The sequence below is a fragment of the Taudactylus pleione genome, unplaced genomic scaffold, assembly GCF_031769625.1.
Source record: "Taudactylus pleione unplaced genomic scaffold, aTauple2 ptg000086l, whole genome shotgun sequence".
In the NCBI taxonomy this organism is placed as follows: Eukaryota; Metazoa; Chordata; class Amphibia; order Anura; family Myobatrachidae; genus Taudactylus; species Taudactylus pleione.
This window is the reverse complement of record NW_028284488.1, coordinates 5,167,806-5,183,491: the sequence shown is the minus strand read 5'-3', so window position 1 is coordinate 5,183,491 and position 15,686 is coordinate 5,167,806. Positions and strand designations below refer to the sequence as shown.

The following is a 15,686-nucleotide window of genomic DNA, read 5'->3' as shown; positions in this document are numbered from 1 at the left end:
GCCTTGTCTCGCGTCCTCAGCTGCTACGGCAGGAGGGACGAGCCCCTGCTCTGTGTAACACGTGACTACAGTGGTCACATGATGCGGTTACTTCCTATAGAGAGAGCGGTAGACAGTTACTGTAGATGAGGGGAACTAGCCACTACTGTGTGTGTGTAGTGTATAGATTCCCTTCAATAGATGTACCTGGAAGTGACGTGAGTGTATTTTTTTTATGTATGGGCAGCAGTGGGTTAGTGGGTGTGTGAGGCTGTAGTACGGTGACAGGGAGCAGGTGAGCGGCGGGAAAGTGCTGCTTGTACATCCAGAAGGCTATCTCTCCGGGCCGACAACTGTGTGTAGTCACTGCGCAGCTCTGAAGCCTACAGACCCTTGTTCCCCTGGTCGGTGTGTGGGCACATGCATATACTGTAGCTACCCGGCCACCTGCTGGGCTCTGGTCTCTGTCCCTGTGTCTGATCAGTGATTCTCCTGTATTCCACTTCCATGTACATTAAGGTGTGTTATAGAATGAAATAGTATCACTATACATAAGATTTAATACCTGGAATTCTAGTTGTAGGTTATTGTTTGTGCAACATCCTATACAGAAGAGTGACTGCAGGAGAGTCCCCAGCAGTATACCTGTGTAGTGTATAATATACAGTGCATTCTGTTATTTTCTTTTAAAGTAAAGCATTAATATGTAGTCTGGGTTTAGCTGCAGGAGAAATAACAGCATGCTTCTTATTGTAATTATATCTACTAGGAATGAAGACTGAGGAGCAGAATACAAGCATGTCATTTATTGATACAGCTATGAGGATGAGACGAGAGGCACATGACAGAAAGGTTGTCCTGGCCTGGGCTCTTCTGAATGGGTCTTTGGCGGGGATGATTTACACTGAAATGTGAGTAACATGACTGTATATGTCTTTGCTACCTCGGCCTTCCCACCATTAAGTAGAATTTGTTGGCTTATTCCTGGTTAGATATGTGCTTAGATGACCATTCCTTGGGGGAGATGTATGATAGCGACACTTAACGTGCCGCTATAAGGCTTCCCGCTTCGCCTCTACCGAGGCGAAGCAGGAAGTACTACCAATGAGATGTATAAACATCTCATCTGCCGGAGAGGGGGAGCATTAACTCCCCCCTCCGGCGCTACCCGCTAGAGACCACAGCATGTCAGCCTAGTGCTGACGCGCTCTATGTCAGTCCCGGCCGGCTCCACTGAGCATGCGTGTGATCTCGCAAGTATCGTGAGATCCACGCGTGCAGCCGGCAGCAGGCTCAGCGCTGTCCCTGCTGTGTGAGTAGGCTAGTGCAAGGCTGTAGCTGTCGATAACAACAGCTTCAGCGGGCCGAATGGTCAGGCGATATGACCGTTCGTACATGGCCCAGGCTATTGGCACTGCTATCTTGTAGGTAGCAGCGCCGATAATGACAGGGGCGCATAGCGCCCCTGTCATTTACTTCCCAGACCCCCGATCATACATCGGGGTGAAGTGGTATCGGTGCACATAACGTGCGCTGATACCGCTTCTGGGCTTCATACATCTCCCCCCTTCTGTGGTGCTGAACTCCATGTAATATATTAAGGAGACTGCCTTAATATTGAGGTGATGTAGTTATGTTTGCTATGTGAAGACATTACTGGATTTCTTTTATTTATAATTACATTTATTTCTTTTCAGGACTTGTAAAAAGATCAGTACATATTATAACATTTCTGACTGGCCCTTGTGGTATATTGGTAAGTTTGTTAATTTTTCTTTCACAAATGCCTCATAGTATAAGTATTCGGAATACAAAGCTTTGTGGCATAACAATTTTTTATTTTTTGCAAACTGGGAAGTGTGGCAATCAAAAATCAGCTAGTTCTATTTGAAAGCTGATTAAATATTAAAATAAGATTGGAACATTCACGGATATATGAAGGAGTTCCTGCAATATGCAAATAATGTGTAATGTCATGTGTACCTTTTTTACATTGGGCAGTTTGAAGACTTTGTAGTTATCTGCATTTAAGTTACCCATTTTTCATAATCGTAAAGCCAATTTGACTAGACAAATGCGGATTGATATATAATATATATAATTTTTTTGTTAATGTGTTTATTGAACACATTGAGGGAGATGTATTATAGCGTATTGAGGGAGATGTATTATTTCTGCTTCCTGTTCGGTCTGTGGGCAGCTCGCCCACAGACCGAATAGAAAGTTCAGCTTTGTAAGGCGGCCACGTGGTCTTTTATCCAGACCTTTGAGGTTCTATGCATTTTGATACCTTTGCCTCTCAGGAAGCTTCCTTTGGGCGCCGGATTCTCCTCTCAGCACAGGAGTGTCCCCACCCTTAAAAGGACTGTTTTGGGACATCTCAAAGGTCTCCCTGTGGAGCCTATAGACCCTGAAAAAAAAAAAGTTATGGAAAGAACGAACCATAGGGTCCACAGGGCACCTGTGTCAGGGTCGGGTGCCCTGTGGATCCTATGGACTTCGAAGAAAGAGAGTTAACAAAGGTAAGTTCTTGCCATAACTCTCATTTCTGCTTCAGGGTCCATAGGGTATTCACAGGATACCTCGGGGGTATAGGTGATGACGTCAGGCATCGGGCACAATAGAGTTAAGTTTTCAGTCCTCCCAGGATGCACTAGGGTCCCCCTCCTATACCCCGCCTACGAGCCAAGGCATCCCAGTTTAGTTTGGTGCCCGGCCGGAGTTGGATGCACCTGTTGGAGCGGGGGCTAAGAAGAAGCCCCTGAAGTTTTCTTCAAGCAGCTGTGGCTGCACATCTGGAAGTACAGCATGGACAGTCAGTCCTGACGTCCATGCTGTCTTCCCTACACCCCCGCCGGTACCAGAACGCCGGTACTGATCCGGGGATGCTGGTAGACATCTGGGGTCACAGCTAGCGGTGACCCCAGATGTTTAGGACCATGGCCGGAATCAAGGGGGACAAAGGTAAGCAGCGGGGTCCCGCGGTGGGTCCCCGCTGAAACACATGGTCCAGAGTCCCCAGGCAGGGGGCTCCCTGGGGACTGGCTGCAGCGTGGAGCCAGGTTCTAACCTGCGCTTCCACTACCCCCCTGGGACAGCAGGACCGCGGCAGAGCGGTAGCGCTAAGGCGTCCCAGGGGTTAAATGCATGCCAGGGGAGCACACCTTCCCTGTCTCACAGCCGACGCCTCCCCCGCTGCACACAGCGCTACCTGCACACGCTGACTGGTTCTGTGTCAGCGCTCCTCCCCCAGGCCGGCCTCCTCTCTGCTCCTCGGTGGCCATCTTTGGAAGAAGCATGGTGAGCGCTGCTGGATGCTGAAGAACGGTGGCATCGTGGTCTGGGTCCCCCTGCATACCTCTCCTCCGTTGGATAAGGTCTGTGTATGCAGCGCTGTGTCCTACCAGGCTCTGAGTCTGTGTAGTTGAGGATCAGCGCTGATAGTGCAGGAATTGATTTCGTTGCATTGTATGTGACCTATGCTAGCGTCTGCTGCCTGTACTTTCATTTTCTATCTGTCAGCATTTAACTGTCCCTGTTTTTTCTGCTAAAGCCCTTGCGGTGCAGTGCTTGCAGGGTGGTCTCACACTATACTAACGAGTATCAGTGAGAGGGGTCACATACTTACCATTATGTCTGAAAGTGATTTTCCTCTCCAGGTTTTATGTACTACATGCAAGGTATCTATAGCGGAGGGGGACGGCAGTGCGGAAGGACTATGTCGACGTTTTTTTTCGTTGACGCGACCGATTACGGTCACGGCTCCGGTACAGGAGCTGCCCTGGGCTTGTTTTGCCAAAGCGCTTACAACCCTCGTGGGCCAGTTAGCTCCGCAGCCTGCCCTCACTCAGATGGGTTTGTCCCAGCAGTCAGTGGTGTCGTCACCCATGCAGGGTTTCCCAAGACAATTGAAGGTACCCCACAGTCTCCCTATTTCCCCTCCTCAGGTCTCATGAGCCTGCGTGGGTTAATTCGTTAACAAGCTCTGTACAGCAGTTGTCAGAAGTGTTACAAGGGGAGTCTGTGATGCGGCCTCACAAGCCGCCGGTGGCGTCTCTGTCTGCTCCTTATGAGGATGACGACGGGACGTCCGATGACGGGGAGATTCTGGATCTTTCTGACCAGGAAACTTCCCGCCCTAAAGAGTCGGACGCTAAGTCTAAGGTGTGTATACCTGGCCTTATTCGTGCAGTCCGTACTGCTTTAGTTATTGAGGATGAGGAGCCTCCGGTATCAAAGTCCAAATACGCCTTTTTCAAAGATGTTAAAGGAGATACCACAGTGTTTCCTCTTTCGGGGCAATTAGTTGACCACCTAGAGGAAGCGTGGAAACAGCCAGGCAAACGATATCAGCCTCAAAGGCGTTTAGCAGTGGCGTATCCGTTTGTGGACAATTATTTTGCAAAGTGGGAATCCCCTCAGGTGGATTTTCATGTGACACGCCTTGTCCGTAGTGCCACATTACCCATGCCATCCATGTCCTCCCTTAAGGATGCTACGGACCGCAAGGTGGAGATCTGCCTGAAGTCCGTCTATTCCCTTGCGGGGGGGCTGGCGGCCGGCTATGGCCATTTGCTGGGTTGCCCGAGCTATGGAGCGCTGGGCTGATACGTTGGAGGCGTCCTTCGATTCCGACTGTTCGGCTGAGCAGACGGAGTTGATCGGCAATCTCCAGGATTCGGCCACTTGTATCAGCGAAGCGGCCTTGGATGTTAGTACCCTGACGTCTCGAATTTCTTCGGCAGCTGTGGCTGCTCGTCGCACCTTGTGGTTACGATCCTGGAAGGCGGACGCTGATTCCAAAAAGGGTTTGGAGGCGTTGCCTTTTAACGGAGAAGTTCTCTTCGGTCCGGACCTGGAGAAAATTGTAGCCACGCTGGCAGCAGCTAAATCGGCATCTCCCGTCGGCTGCTGTTCCTTCTCGGTTCAGGTACTCCATCCTTTCGGTCTTATAGGGCCCAGGGTAGGCCTAAGACACAGTCCTTTCCCCGACAGGCTGGCCCCAAGAAATCGGCCAAGCCCCGGAAGCAGGCCTGGAGTACCAGACGTCTGGCCCCTAAGCCAGATGACAAGCCTGCGGCCTGACGGTCCGGGCCTCCCTTTGGGGGATCCCAAAGTGGGAGGCCGCCTGCTGCAGTTCGCCCGGTGTTGGTCGGTCACCACGACAGACACTTGGGTTCTCGAGGTGGTCTCACACGGGTATGCCCTCTCCTTCCGGCACAGATCTCCGGCTCGATTCTTCGCCACGGGTCTACATCAGACCGGAACAAAGCCACGGAGCTGCGGAAAGTTTTGCACACTATGCTCCAGGCTGGAGTTATAGTGCCCGTTCCATTCTCCAAGAAGGGCCAGGGTTTCTATTCCAATCTCTTTTTGGTGCAGAAACCCAATGGGTTGTTTTGTCCGATTCTCAACCTCAAAGCTCTCAACAAATCTTTGCGGGTGCCGAAGTTTCGGATGGAGACCCTTCGGTCCATCATTCTGGCGCTGGAACCTGGGAACTACATGGTGTCATTGGACATACAGGACGCTTACCTGCATGTCCCTATTCTTTTGCGCCATCAGCGGTTCCTCAGGTTTGCAATCCGCAGCGACCACTTTCAGTTCCGGGTGTTACCTTTTGGCCTGGCGACAGCACCACGTGTTTTCACCAAGGTGATGGCGGTCATGGCGGCTTCCCTGCGACTGCAGGGGGTTCGCATGTTGCCGTACTTGGACGACCTTCTATTAGTGGCAGGATCTCCGGAGCTCCTTCTGCGCCACTTGGACCTGACCATTGCGCTACTGCAACGGCACAGCTGGTTAATAAACTGGCAGAAGTCCACCCTGGTCCCGTTCTCAGCGGATTCTGCACCTCGGAGCCTTATTGGACTCGGGACAGCAAAGGATCTTTGTGACGGGGGGAAAAGATTTCGGCCTTACAGTCGAGGGTGCGCAGTAGTCTGCAGAGCCGCCGGGTCTCTACACTCGGCGATGAGGTTACTGGGCTCCATGGTGTCGGTATTCGACATGGTGGAATATGCCCAGTTTCACTCCAGACCTCTGCAGCACCTGATCCTGTCCAAGTGGAATGGACTGCCTCAGTCTCTAAAATCCCAGACGATAGTGCTCATTCGGAGGTTCGCCTGTCCCTTGCCTGGTGGTTGCAGACGACCCATCTCAACAAGGGTCGTCCGTTCTGGGTGGCGAATTGGATCCTGTTGACAACGGACGCCAGTCTTCTGGGCTGGGGAGCAGTTTCGGGTCCACACTTGTTCCAAGGCAGGTGGACTCCGGCAGAAGCAGAGCTTCCAATAAACATCTTGGAACTCAGAGCAGTGTTCAACGCTCTCCAGCAGGCACGTCGGGTTCTCCAAAGTCACCCAGTGCAGGGTCCAGTTGGACAACGCTACCACCGTGGCCTACATAAACCGGCAAGGAGGAACCCGAAGTCGGGCGGTTCTCGTAGAGGGTGTCTCGGATCCAGGTATGGGCGGAGCGCAATCTTCCGGCCATATCAGCTGTCTTCATCCCGGGAGTGCTAAACTGGGAGGCGGACTTTATCAGTCGCCAGGACGTTCATCCGGGAGAATGGTCCCTGCACCCGGACGTTTTTCAACTGCTGGTGGACAGGTGGGGTCTTCCAGAGATCGACCTCATGGCGTCCCGGCACAACAACAAGTTGCCGGTGTACGGGTCTCGCACAAGAGACGAAGAGGCGTCTCTGGTGGATGCTCTGTCCGTTTAGTGGACGTTCCGGTTTGCTTATCTCTTTCCGCCGGTTTCCCTTCTTCCATGGGTAATCGGGAAATTCAAACAGGAAGGAGGGACGCTCCTGTTGATAGCTCCCGCATGGCCCAGACGGCACTGGTTCTCAGACCTTCAGGGTCTGTCCGTGGACAGTCCTCTGCGGTTGCCGCTACGTCCGGACCTTCTGTCACAGGGGTCCTTGTCTTCACCCGGACCTGACTCTGCTGTCTTTGATGGCGTGGCTGTTGAGACTGCCATGTTAAGGTTCAGGGGGTTTTCCAGCTCTGTAGTGCGTACCATGCTCAGAGCTCGGAAACCGTCTTCCACGAGAATATACCATCGCGTGTGGCATACGTTCTTCCAGTGGTGTTGGCCGAGAGGTTATGCACCGCGGGAGTTTCGTCTGTCTCGGGTTCTCGCCTTCCTGCAAGCGGGACTAGACCATGGGCTTCGCCTTGCTTCTTTGAAGGTGCAGGTTTTCGGCTCTGTCTGTCTGGTTCCATCGTAGGATTGCTACAATCCGGATGTGCGCACCTTTATGCAAGGTGTTCTACGCATTCAACACCCTTTGTTCCACCTGTGGCGCCTTGGGATTTGGCTGTGGTCCTGAGGGCTCTCCAGGGACCGCCGTTTGTAACCACTGGGCTCAGTGGATCTTAAATGGCTAACAGCGAAGACTGTTTTCCTTCTGGCCATAGCTTCGGCCAGACGTGTTTCTGATTTAGGGGCTCTTTCTTGTACACCCCCTTTCTTGATTTTTCATGGGAACAGGGCAGTGCTATGCACTCGTCCTGACTTTCTTCCCAAAGTTGTTTCCCAGTTTCATGTTAACGAGGAAATAGTTGTTCCGGCCTTTAACTCACCTGACCTTTCAGTGGGTGAGGCCACTTTGGATGTTGTGCGGGGCCTTAAGGACTTATGTTGACCGCACTTCTTCGTTTAGGAAGTCGGACGCCTTGTTTATCCTCTATGGCTTCCGTAAAAAAGGGTTGGCCTGCTTCAAAGCAAACTTTGGCAGCCTGGATCCGTATGGCTATTTCTGAAGCTTATCTTCATGAAGGCCTGCCGGTTCCTCCTTCTGTGAAGGCTCATTCCACTAGGTCTGTGAGTCCTTCGTGGGTAGCTCGACGTGGTGCCTCTGCAGTCCAGATCTGCAAGGCTGCTACGTGGTCCTCTGTCCATACCTTCGTGAGGTATTACAGGTTTGACACCTTCGCCTCTCAGGATGCTTCCTTTGGGCGGTGGATTCTCCTTTCAACACAGGAGCGTCCCCACCCTTAAAGGATACTGCTTTGGGACATCCCCAAGGTATCCTGTGGATACCCTATGGACCCTGAAGTAGAAAATATGAGATATGGTAAGAACTTACCTTTTGTTATCTCTATTTCTACGAAGTCCATAGGGTTCCACAGGACTCCCGCCCTGTCGCACCTGTGCTGCAGATGGGCTTTACTCTGGTCACCGGTTTTTCCGTCTCCCTATGGTGAGAATGTAATTCTTGTGTGTATCCAGATCTTTTTTCTCTCTCTTCCTTCTCCTCCTCCGGCCTATGGCTTGGTAACTAACTGAGATGCCTTGGCTCGGGGGCGGGGTATAGGAGGGGGACCCTAGTGCATCCTGGGAGGACTGAAAACTTAACTCTATGGTGCCCGATGCCTGACGTCATCACCTATACCCCCGAGGTATCCTGTGAAACCCTATGGACTTCGTAGAAATAGAGATAACAAAGGTAAGTTCTTACCATATCTCATATTTTTTGTTCTTTGATGGTTTGTTGAAACTGAACTCTCAGGCAACCAGTGGGGTATAGAAGATAGGAGCTTGAGCTTTTGGATTTTAGATTTAAATTACACAAGCTCTTGTACTGCACCTCTATACTCATTGTATCTAATGCTGGCCATACACGCTACAATTATCGGGGCGATCCGCCTGATGTCGGCGGATCGCCCTGATAATTGTAGCATGTGTGGGGCGACCGAGGGTTAAATATTGCTCGGTTGGGCATGCCGGATTGTCCAGCATGCCCGTCCGATGCGATATTTACCTGGTAAACTGTCGGCCACATTGGGCAGTGTATGCCCAGCCACGGCCGACAGACAGACATTTCCTGTGTTCCTTCCCATGGAAGGACCAGGGAAATGTCTCCTCCCCCGGGGGCGGAGTGCGGATGTCGGGCTGATACACTGTGAGAGAAATCTCACAGTGTATGCCGGCGACATCTGCGGCTGGCAGGGCTGCCAGATAAAATGTCTGTCGGTCTGACAGACATTTTATCTAGCCGTGTATGCCCAGCATAAGAGTGTCACCCAATGGACTTAGAAAAATAGGTTTACTTTTTAACATACAGATGTGCCTCATACATCTAACCTCCATACACCATGCAGTGCAATTTGCCGGGCGTGAGTGAGCCAGGTCCCGTGCTACTCTGCATTTTTTTTTGCCGAAGATGCGACTCGGACACTCCAGCAGACTGAGCTGAATTAATTTGATATGCAACACTTGTATATCTGTGTGCACCTGAGTCTATATATGAACCACAAAGGAACTTGGAATAAAAAAAGCTGCGGCCGCTACATTCTAGCATTTCGTATACAGATTCAGAGACTCAGTCGCACCCAGATATGCAAGTGTTGCATATCAAATTAATCAGCACAGTCTAATGGTGCGTTCTAGTCGCATTGCAACTTAGACGCATTCTTGACAAAAAAGATGACTGGTGCTTGCAGAGTCTCACAGGACCTTGTGCGCCGAGAGGGGCTTTTAGCGCTACTGTAGCAAAGTTGTATAAGGACGTATCTGTAGATTAACGTTGATCATTGTGTTCAATATACTTAATTTGTATTGTGTAATAGTTTTTTGTTTAGACTTAGTGTGTTATTTCTAACAACTTTATACGCTTTTTGTACACCGCAGTACTGCTGTCTTTCTTAATCATTTCTTTGACCTTCGATTGCCATACAGTGGCGTAACTTCAACCCAGGTGCCCGGAGGCAAGATAAATGTTGGTGCCCCCCCCCCAAATTAAAATGTACCACCCCCCTAGCACTATGCCAGCCCCAGCTGCCGCTCCTCCCCCCAATGCAGTTCCTCTTATACAATGCCCCCAGTAGTGGTCCACCTATGCAGTGCCTGCCTATGTAGTGCCCCCCAGTAATGGTCCCCCTATGCAGTGCCTCCAGTAGTGGTCCCCCTATGCAGTGCCTCCTGTAGTGAGCCCCCAGTAGTGAGCCCCCAGTAGTGAGCCCCCAGTAGTGAGCCCCCTGTAGTTGTCCCCAGAAGTTAGCCCCCTGTAGTTGCCCCCAGTAGTGAGCCTCCCCCCCCCCCCCCCCCCCCCCCTGCACACACACACACAAAAACACCCTACAAACTTACCTTTATCCCCACTCCAGTGCTGCTGCCGTCCATCCCCGGTGTCCGCTCCTCGGCACTATGGGAGCTCCGTCCTCCGGTTGCCGTCGGGGGTTTGAATAGGAGCCGGGCGCCCGCTGGTAACACACTCAGCCCGCACCCTCCGTAGTTACGCCAGTGAGGTGGAGCGCCGATCAGTGGCGCTCCTTCTCCATGCAGCTCCCGGGGACAATGGAGCCAGGTGCCCCCTTCAGGGCTGGCGCCCGGTAGCAAATGACTCCATTGTCAATAAGCTTTATAAATATATCATCCCCCGCTCCCTCAGCACACCCCTCCCCCCCCCAACATGGCAGTGATAAAAAATAAGCTTTATAAATATATCATCCCCCGCTCCCTCAGCACACCCCTCCCCCCCCCCCCCAACATGGCAGTGATAAAAAATAAGCTTTATAAATATATCATCCCCCGCTCCCTCAGCACACCTCTCCCCCCCTAACATGGCAGAGTGACAAAATATATGCATAGTAGATATATCATCCCCCCCCCCCTGCCGAGTCCAACGCCAGGCAATGACCCCACTTGCTTGGCTTGCCAGACACTGTGACAGACAGACAGACTCACTTACTTGATTCTTGCTGCCTGAGTCCCCAGTCACAGTGCCACAGCCCGCTGCGCTGCCCACGCAGATCCTGTCTCCCGGGTCCCAGTCGCACTTTATACAGATAGTGTCTTGTCTTCACCACGGTCCGACTCCATCTGCACTCTGTCTGCAGTGTCGGGCGGCTCTTCAGAGGAGCACGGGGCAGGCACAGCCAGGGTAGGTCGCGGGCGGTCACATGATACGTGGTGACGTCCGCGGCCCTCCGAGAGCACAGTGTGTAGTGGAGCCGGAGGAGGAGCGCCGCTGATGCTGATTGGCGCTCAGCTCAGCGGCTCCTCTCTCTGGCTTTCTTTTATTTACAGTGAAGCCGGCGGTAGCGGTATAGGGGTAGGTAGATGCGGTGGAAGGAAGTGGAACGGCCGGGACCCTGGAGACAATGGAGCCAGATGCCCCCTTCAGGGCTGGGCGCCTGGCGGCAACTGACTCCATTGTCTCCGGGAGTTCCGCCACTGTTGCCATACTATTCCATAGACCTCTGTTTTAATCCCAATGCCGGAAAGCCCTAGCATTAGCTGCGGGGGGGGGAAGGATAGGTTTAGGGATCGTAGCGGGGTTAGGTTTTGTTTGGGGGGGAGGGTAAGGGTTAGGCATGCCTTAGGAATAGGCACTATGGGTGGAGGGTTAGGTTTTAGGCACAATGGGGAGGGTTAGAGGGGGTATAGTATACTTACTCGACCCCTGTTGCGATACCATCCTTTGGTATGTCGCTGTCTATATTTAGCTTACCATTGTTAATACAGAATGGAAATTATAACCCCATTAACAAGTGCTGAAAGGGTTTTGGCTCATCCTTAAATAGAGCCCTTTGTGTGTTTTTGGTGTACTAAGCATGGTGCCCTTATCAATGTATCAAACTTGCAGGATTCCTGTTTGCACACACAGAGGAAATCAGAATAACACGTCACTGCTACTTCAGGTCAAATGGAAAGCGCAGAAAACCTAGTGTAACTTGCCTAACTGACCAGGTCACCTGTTAATTGTCCTATTTCTTCTTGCCAGAACTAGCACTTGCTTCACTGTTCAGTCTGAATGCACTGTTTGATTTTTGGAGGTATTTTAAATCCACAATGACATCACCTAGCCATATGCTGAGTCCCTCACAGCAAAAGCTCCTAGGAGTACCATATTCATGTAAGTACTTGCTGAAAATACTTTCTAACTACAGTAGTTTCTTTGCTGATCATTGTACTTGATGTCTGCAAATGATCATTGGAGGGGTTACATGGTATTATATTCCATGATAAGGAATTGGTGGGGTTTATGTAGTTAAACAATATGCTATTTTGTTTGTATTCCGAAAATAGACTGTTGTTAATAGAACATTGTTTATGTAACATAATTCCAATATAAATTCAGAGACTTGATATTTGTAGCTTATCTTAATTGTATTTCTCTTTGCAGCTGTGCCATCTACTCCACCTAATGGTCACTTGAAAAGCACTGTCCCAACAACCACTCCGTCTCCTAGCATGCAAGGGCAAAGTGTACTAAGCTACAGTCCCTCAAGTTCACCCAGCACCAATCCCAAGTTTTCTTCCAGCTTCATCAGTGGGTACAGCCCTCAGATACAAGCTATGTTACCAAGCAGTAGCAGTTCTTTTGCGTCTGCATTACCCTACTCTCCAAACAGCAGCTACACCAAGGTAAGGATTGCAAATGTTATCTGGAATTAGGAAATAATTGACGGTAAAGTTTAAATCCATGCTTGAAAATATTACCTATTCTATATAATAATCTCCTGCCATCATGACATGACAGATGAGGAGGGTAAGTATGAAGAGGGCAGAGACTGAGTCTGGGGCAGAACATGGACGGGCAAGACCTGGCCCCCTTCTAGTAAAGACATTCCCATAGGGACACGGTTACAGTTGGGTATAGGCTCTCCTCCCAGATGCTTTATACACCGCCTGCTATGCCGATAACTGGTTCCCTCAAGATTTCCCTAATGATGTAGAAGAACTGGCCTGCACTGAATCTGTGGCATGGTCTATCGCAGCTTTCGCACAGCTTGGTGCAATTTTCTTTTCACTTCTTCAGCTGAAGCTGGGACAATTGACCCTGTGCTTCTGAGTCAGGGTTGAGCAGCAATACCTACAGACAAAATGGTCACGATGCTTCACGGAGTCATTGCTGGGTCTAGTAAGAGCATCTTTACCACTACAGTGTATCCCAGAGAGAACCTCCCAGCCATTACTTGCAAGTGTCAGCATTCGGCCTAAGTACTGATTTGTAAAGGGTCCGTGAGTAAGGAGAACCAATGGAGGTTTGTGTCCCATCACCCCCCCCCCTCGAACAACGATACACTCTTAGAGAGGGGTATATGAATCAATGCTAAATCAATGGTCATCTAATCATTAAAGGGACTCCCTTTTCTTATTGGGTAGAAAATTGACAGTGAGAATGAGGAGCGGTTAGCAACAAGAGTCTCAAACTTTTTTTGGCAGCGGTAGCACATTGTGTAGTAGTCAGACATATTGATGAGGTCAGCAGGAAGTCGTGGAACACTAGGACCCAGGACTAGCAAAATATTGGGTATAAAATGCTGACAGTGAGAATGAGGTATAGTTGACAATAAAAGTTTCAAGCTGTCAGAATCACTGGAATTCCATTGGTAGTCACTAACATATTGTGTATCAGAATTAAGAGACGATAGTATATCATTAGAAATACAAATATCGTCCAGCTTTTTATTTATCCAGGCCACCTGAGATGACCAAGGCTGGTACTTCATCAAAGAATCCATAGTAAGAGCATAAAAGTAAACACATAGGTACTGCAATAATAAATAGATGCAGTAGTGGCCAACACAACTATCCAAATGTCAGACTATTAGATAAGCAGTGTATACTAAAGCAAAGTACAGTTATGCAATGTACAGTATTATGACATGCTAAAGTAAACCTAATGATGTGGTAATGTGCATAAAGAACCACTAGATGGCACGCGTGCACAATCAATTTACACATTACATGAATGCATGCAATATAGTCAGAACAATATGTTATGTATATAGCGGAATGTCCTTGCACAGATTCATGGTATAGAATATAAAAACAAGTATTAGACAAAGGGTCAAAATACCATCCTTTAAAATATAACACAGTATACCATAAACAGAAAGGTAGAGCAGGAGACAGCCAGCATATAGGTAACCGTTGCTGTGCAATCCAGTGGGAGTAGTTCAGCAGATGGGTGTACTGAAGGGTACTAGATTAGAGGGGATATACCGAAGCAATCTCGGTAAGTCACAGGTACAGTGTCAGTGAAGCAAATCTCAGACACCACAGGAATGGAGCAACTAAGGTAGCCCGAGGCCGAGCCAGCACATAACTCAGGGTCCAGGAACGTCCAGCCGCAGGAGAACAGAGGGGGAGATCAGTACTTTGTAGGATCCATAGGCAGTTGCTGCAATGCTTAGGCAACTGGACTAGGCAGTGAGGACTGAAGGTAGCCGGTATCCCCAGCGTCAGGCAGGACACAGATGGAGCCCTCATCCACAGGGCCATAAAACAGCAGGCAGGGAGGTCAGAGGCAAACAGAGACTAGTGATTGTTAGGATCCTTCTCTGCAGATGAGTACCACTGAGCCTTAAGTCCACCAGGCACAACACCCGAGCTGGGTGTGTCACTTAGAGGGCTCCAGAAGCAGGAAGACAGCAAGAAAGATGTCCGCAGGAGCACTGCAACCGCCAGGCATGTAGGCCACAGCAGGCAGACGGGCAGGTATCCAAAGGTGAGCCACACAAGAAAAAGTATTAGGAGAATGTCAGGCAGTCCCTTCTTCAAGATGTTTCATGGACATGCATACCATTCATTGTGATGAGCTGCACTCTGGTGGAGATGGGATATCCTGAGTCAAAAAGGGTACCAAACTACTCCTCCCAAAAGGCTCTATAGGATGGAGTATTTTGAACCACGACTGCGCCCGCCAGACAATTTCTATTATGAGGAATACCAATTGGGAATTAGGGCCTGATTCAGTAGGATCGCTATTGCGTTCGCAGCTGCGAATTTGCACTGATCACCGTTGCGAAAATATGTTAATGCTTGCAAAGCAACGCCGACGTACAGACTCCCACTACTGTTTTCTCGCATTTATCCACTGTCGCTCTTCTGTATGAACATTGGTACCATTGACTCTCATAGACCACTCACGCAGCATTTACAGCAGGTCTGACCTGCCGCAGACACTGCAAGTCTCTGTGCACGCAGTGGGTTCTAAAGCAGCATATGCAATTGCAGTGGCTAATTTATGCACACCCAAACAACGACGTTCAAGCGGACAGGCATGCCTGCATTTTTCCAGCCACTCCCCCACAACCACCTCCAAACACAGCAGGTGATACTGATCCGGGGTCTTGGCTAGCAGGGACCTCGTAGGATCCCCTGTACTGCGGCCGGACGCTAGGGGGATTCAACGGATAAGCTGCGTGTCACCGCAGTGGTCCTTTTACCCCAGGGCTGGGGACTCCCTGGGGATGACAGCAAGTGGAGCCAGGCCCTGAGTCCTGCTCTTCCACTAGGCCACCAGGGACAGCAGGCTGCAGCGTTATGGATACGCTCCAGCGTCCCGGGGGTAAACGCTAGCCTGGGGAGGCTGCCTTCCCTGTTCATCATACGGCTCCTCCCCGCGGCACAGCATGTCTTTCCACCGTGGTCTGGCTGGGCTGTGGAAGCTCTCCTCCTCTGGATCTGTCCCCTCAGTAATCCCTGGCGGCCATTTTCTCCTTGCTGAGTCGCAGATCTCACAGGCGGTGCAGAGCTCTTGTCCCCCTACATACCTCTCCTCCTGGAAGTGGTCAGTGTATGTAGCACTATATCCTACCAGGCGCTAAGTTTGTGTAGTTGATTGGTAGTGACATTAAGTGCAGGTGTTGTTATTCTGCATTGTGTGTGACTTTATGCTAGCGCTGTTTGTCTGAGTTTCACTTTCTAAACTATCAGCCATTTTACTTGCCCTGTTATTCTGT

At 50.3% G+C, this 15,686-nt stretch overlaps 1 protein-coding gene across 3 annotated transcripts in view; it reads left to right on the top strand.

Annotated features, from left to right (window-relative positions):
- Nucleotides 1–32: 32 nt before the first annotated feature.
- TMEM209 (transmembrane protein 209) overlaps nucleotides 33–15,686 on the top strand; it is a 98,137-nt gene continuing 82,483 nt past the window's right edge. Inside the window, exons 1-5 of one of the 3 annotated variants that reach the window (XM_088468685.1) lie at nucleotides 33–197; nucleotides 749–890; nucleotides 1,677–1,735; nucleotides 11,717–11,848; nucleotides 12,119–12,360. In XM_088468685.1, coding sequence (XP_088324811.1) covers nucleotides 751–890; nucleotides 1,677–1,735; nucleotides 11,717–11,848; nucleotides 12,119–12,360 — 573 coding nt within the window. In that variant the 5' untranslated portion in view covers nucleotides 33–197; nucleotides 749–750. The other 2 variants (XM_088468683.1, XM_088468684.1) reach the window with 2 other exon arrangements.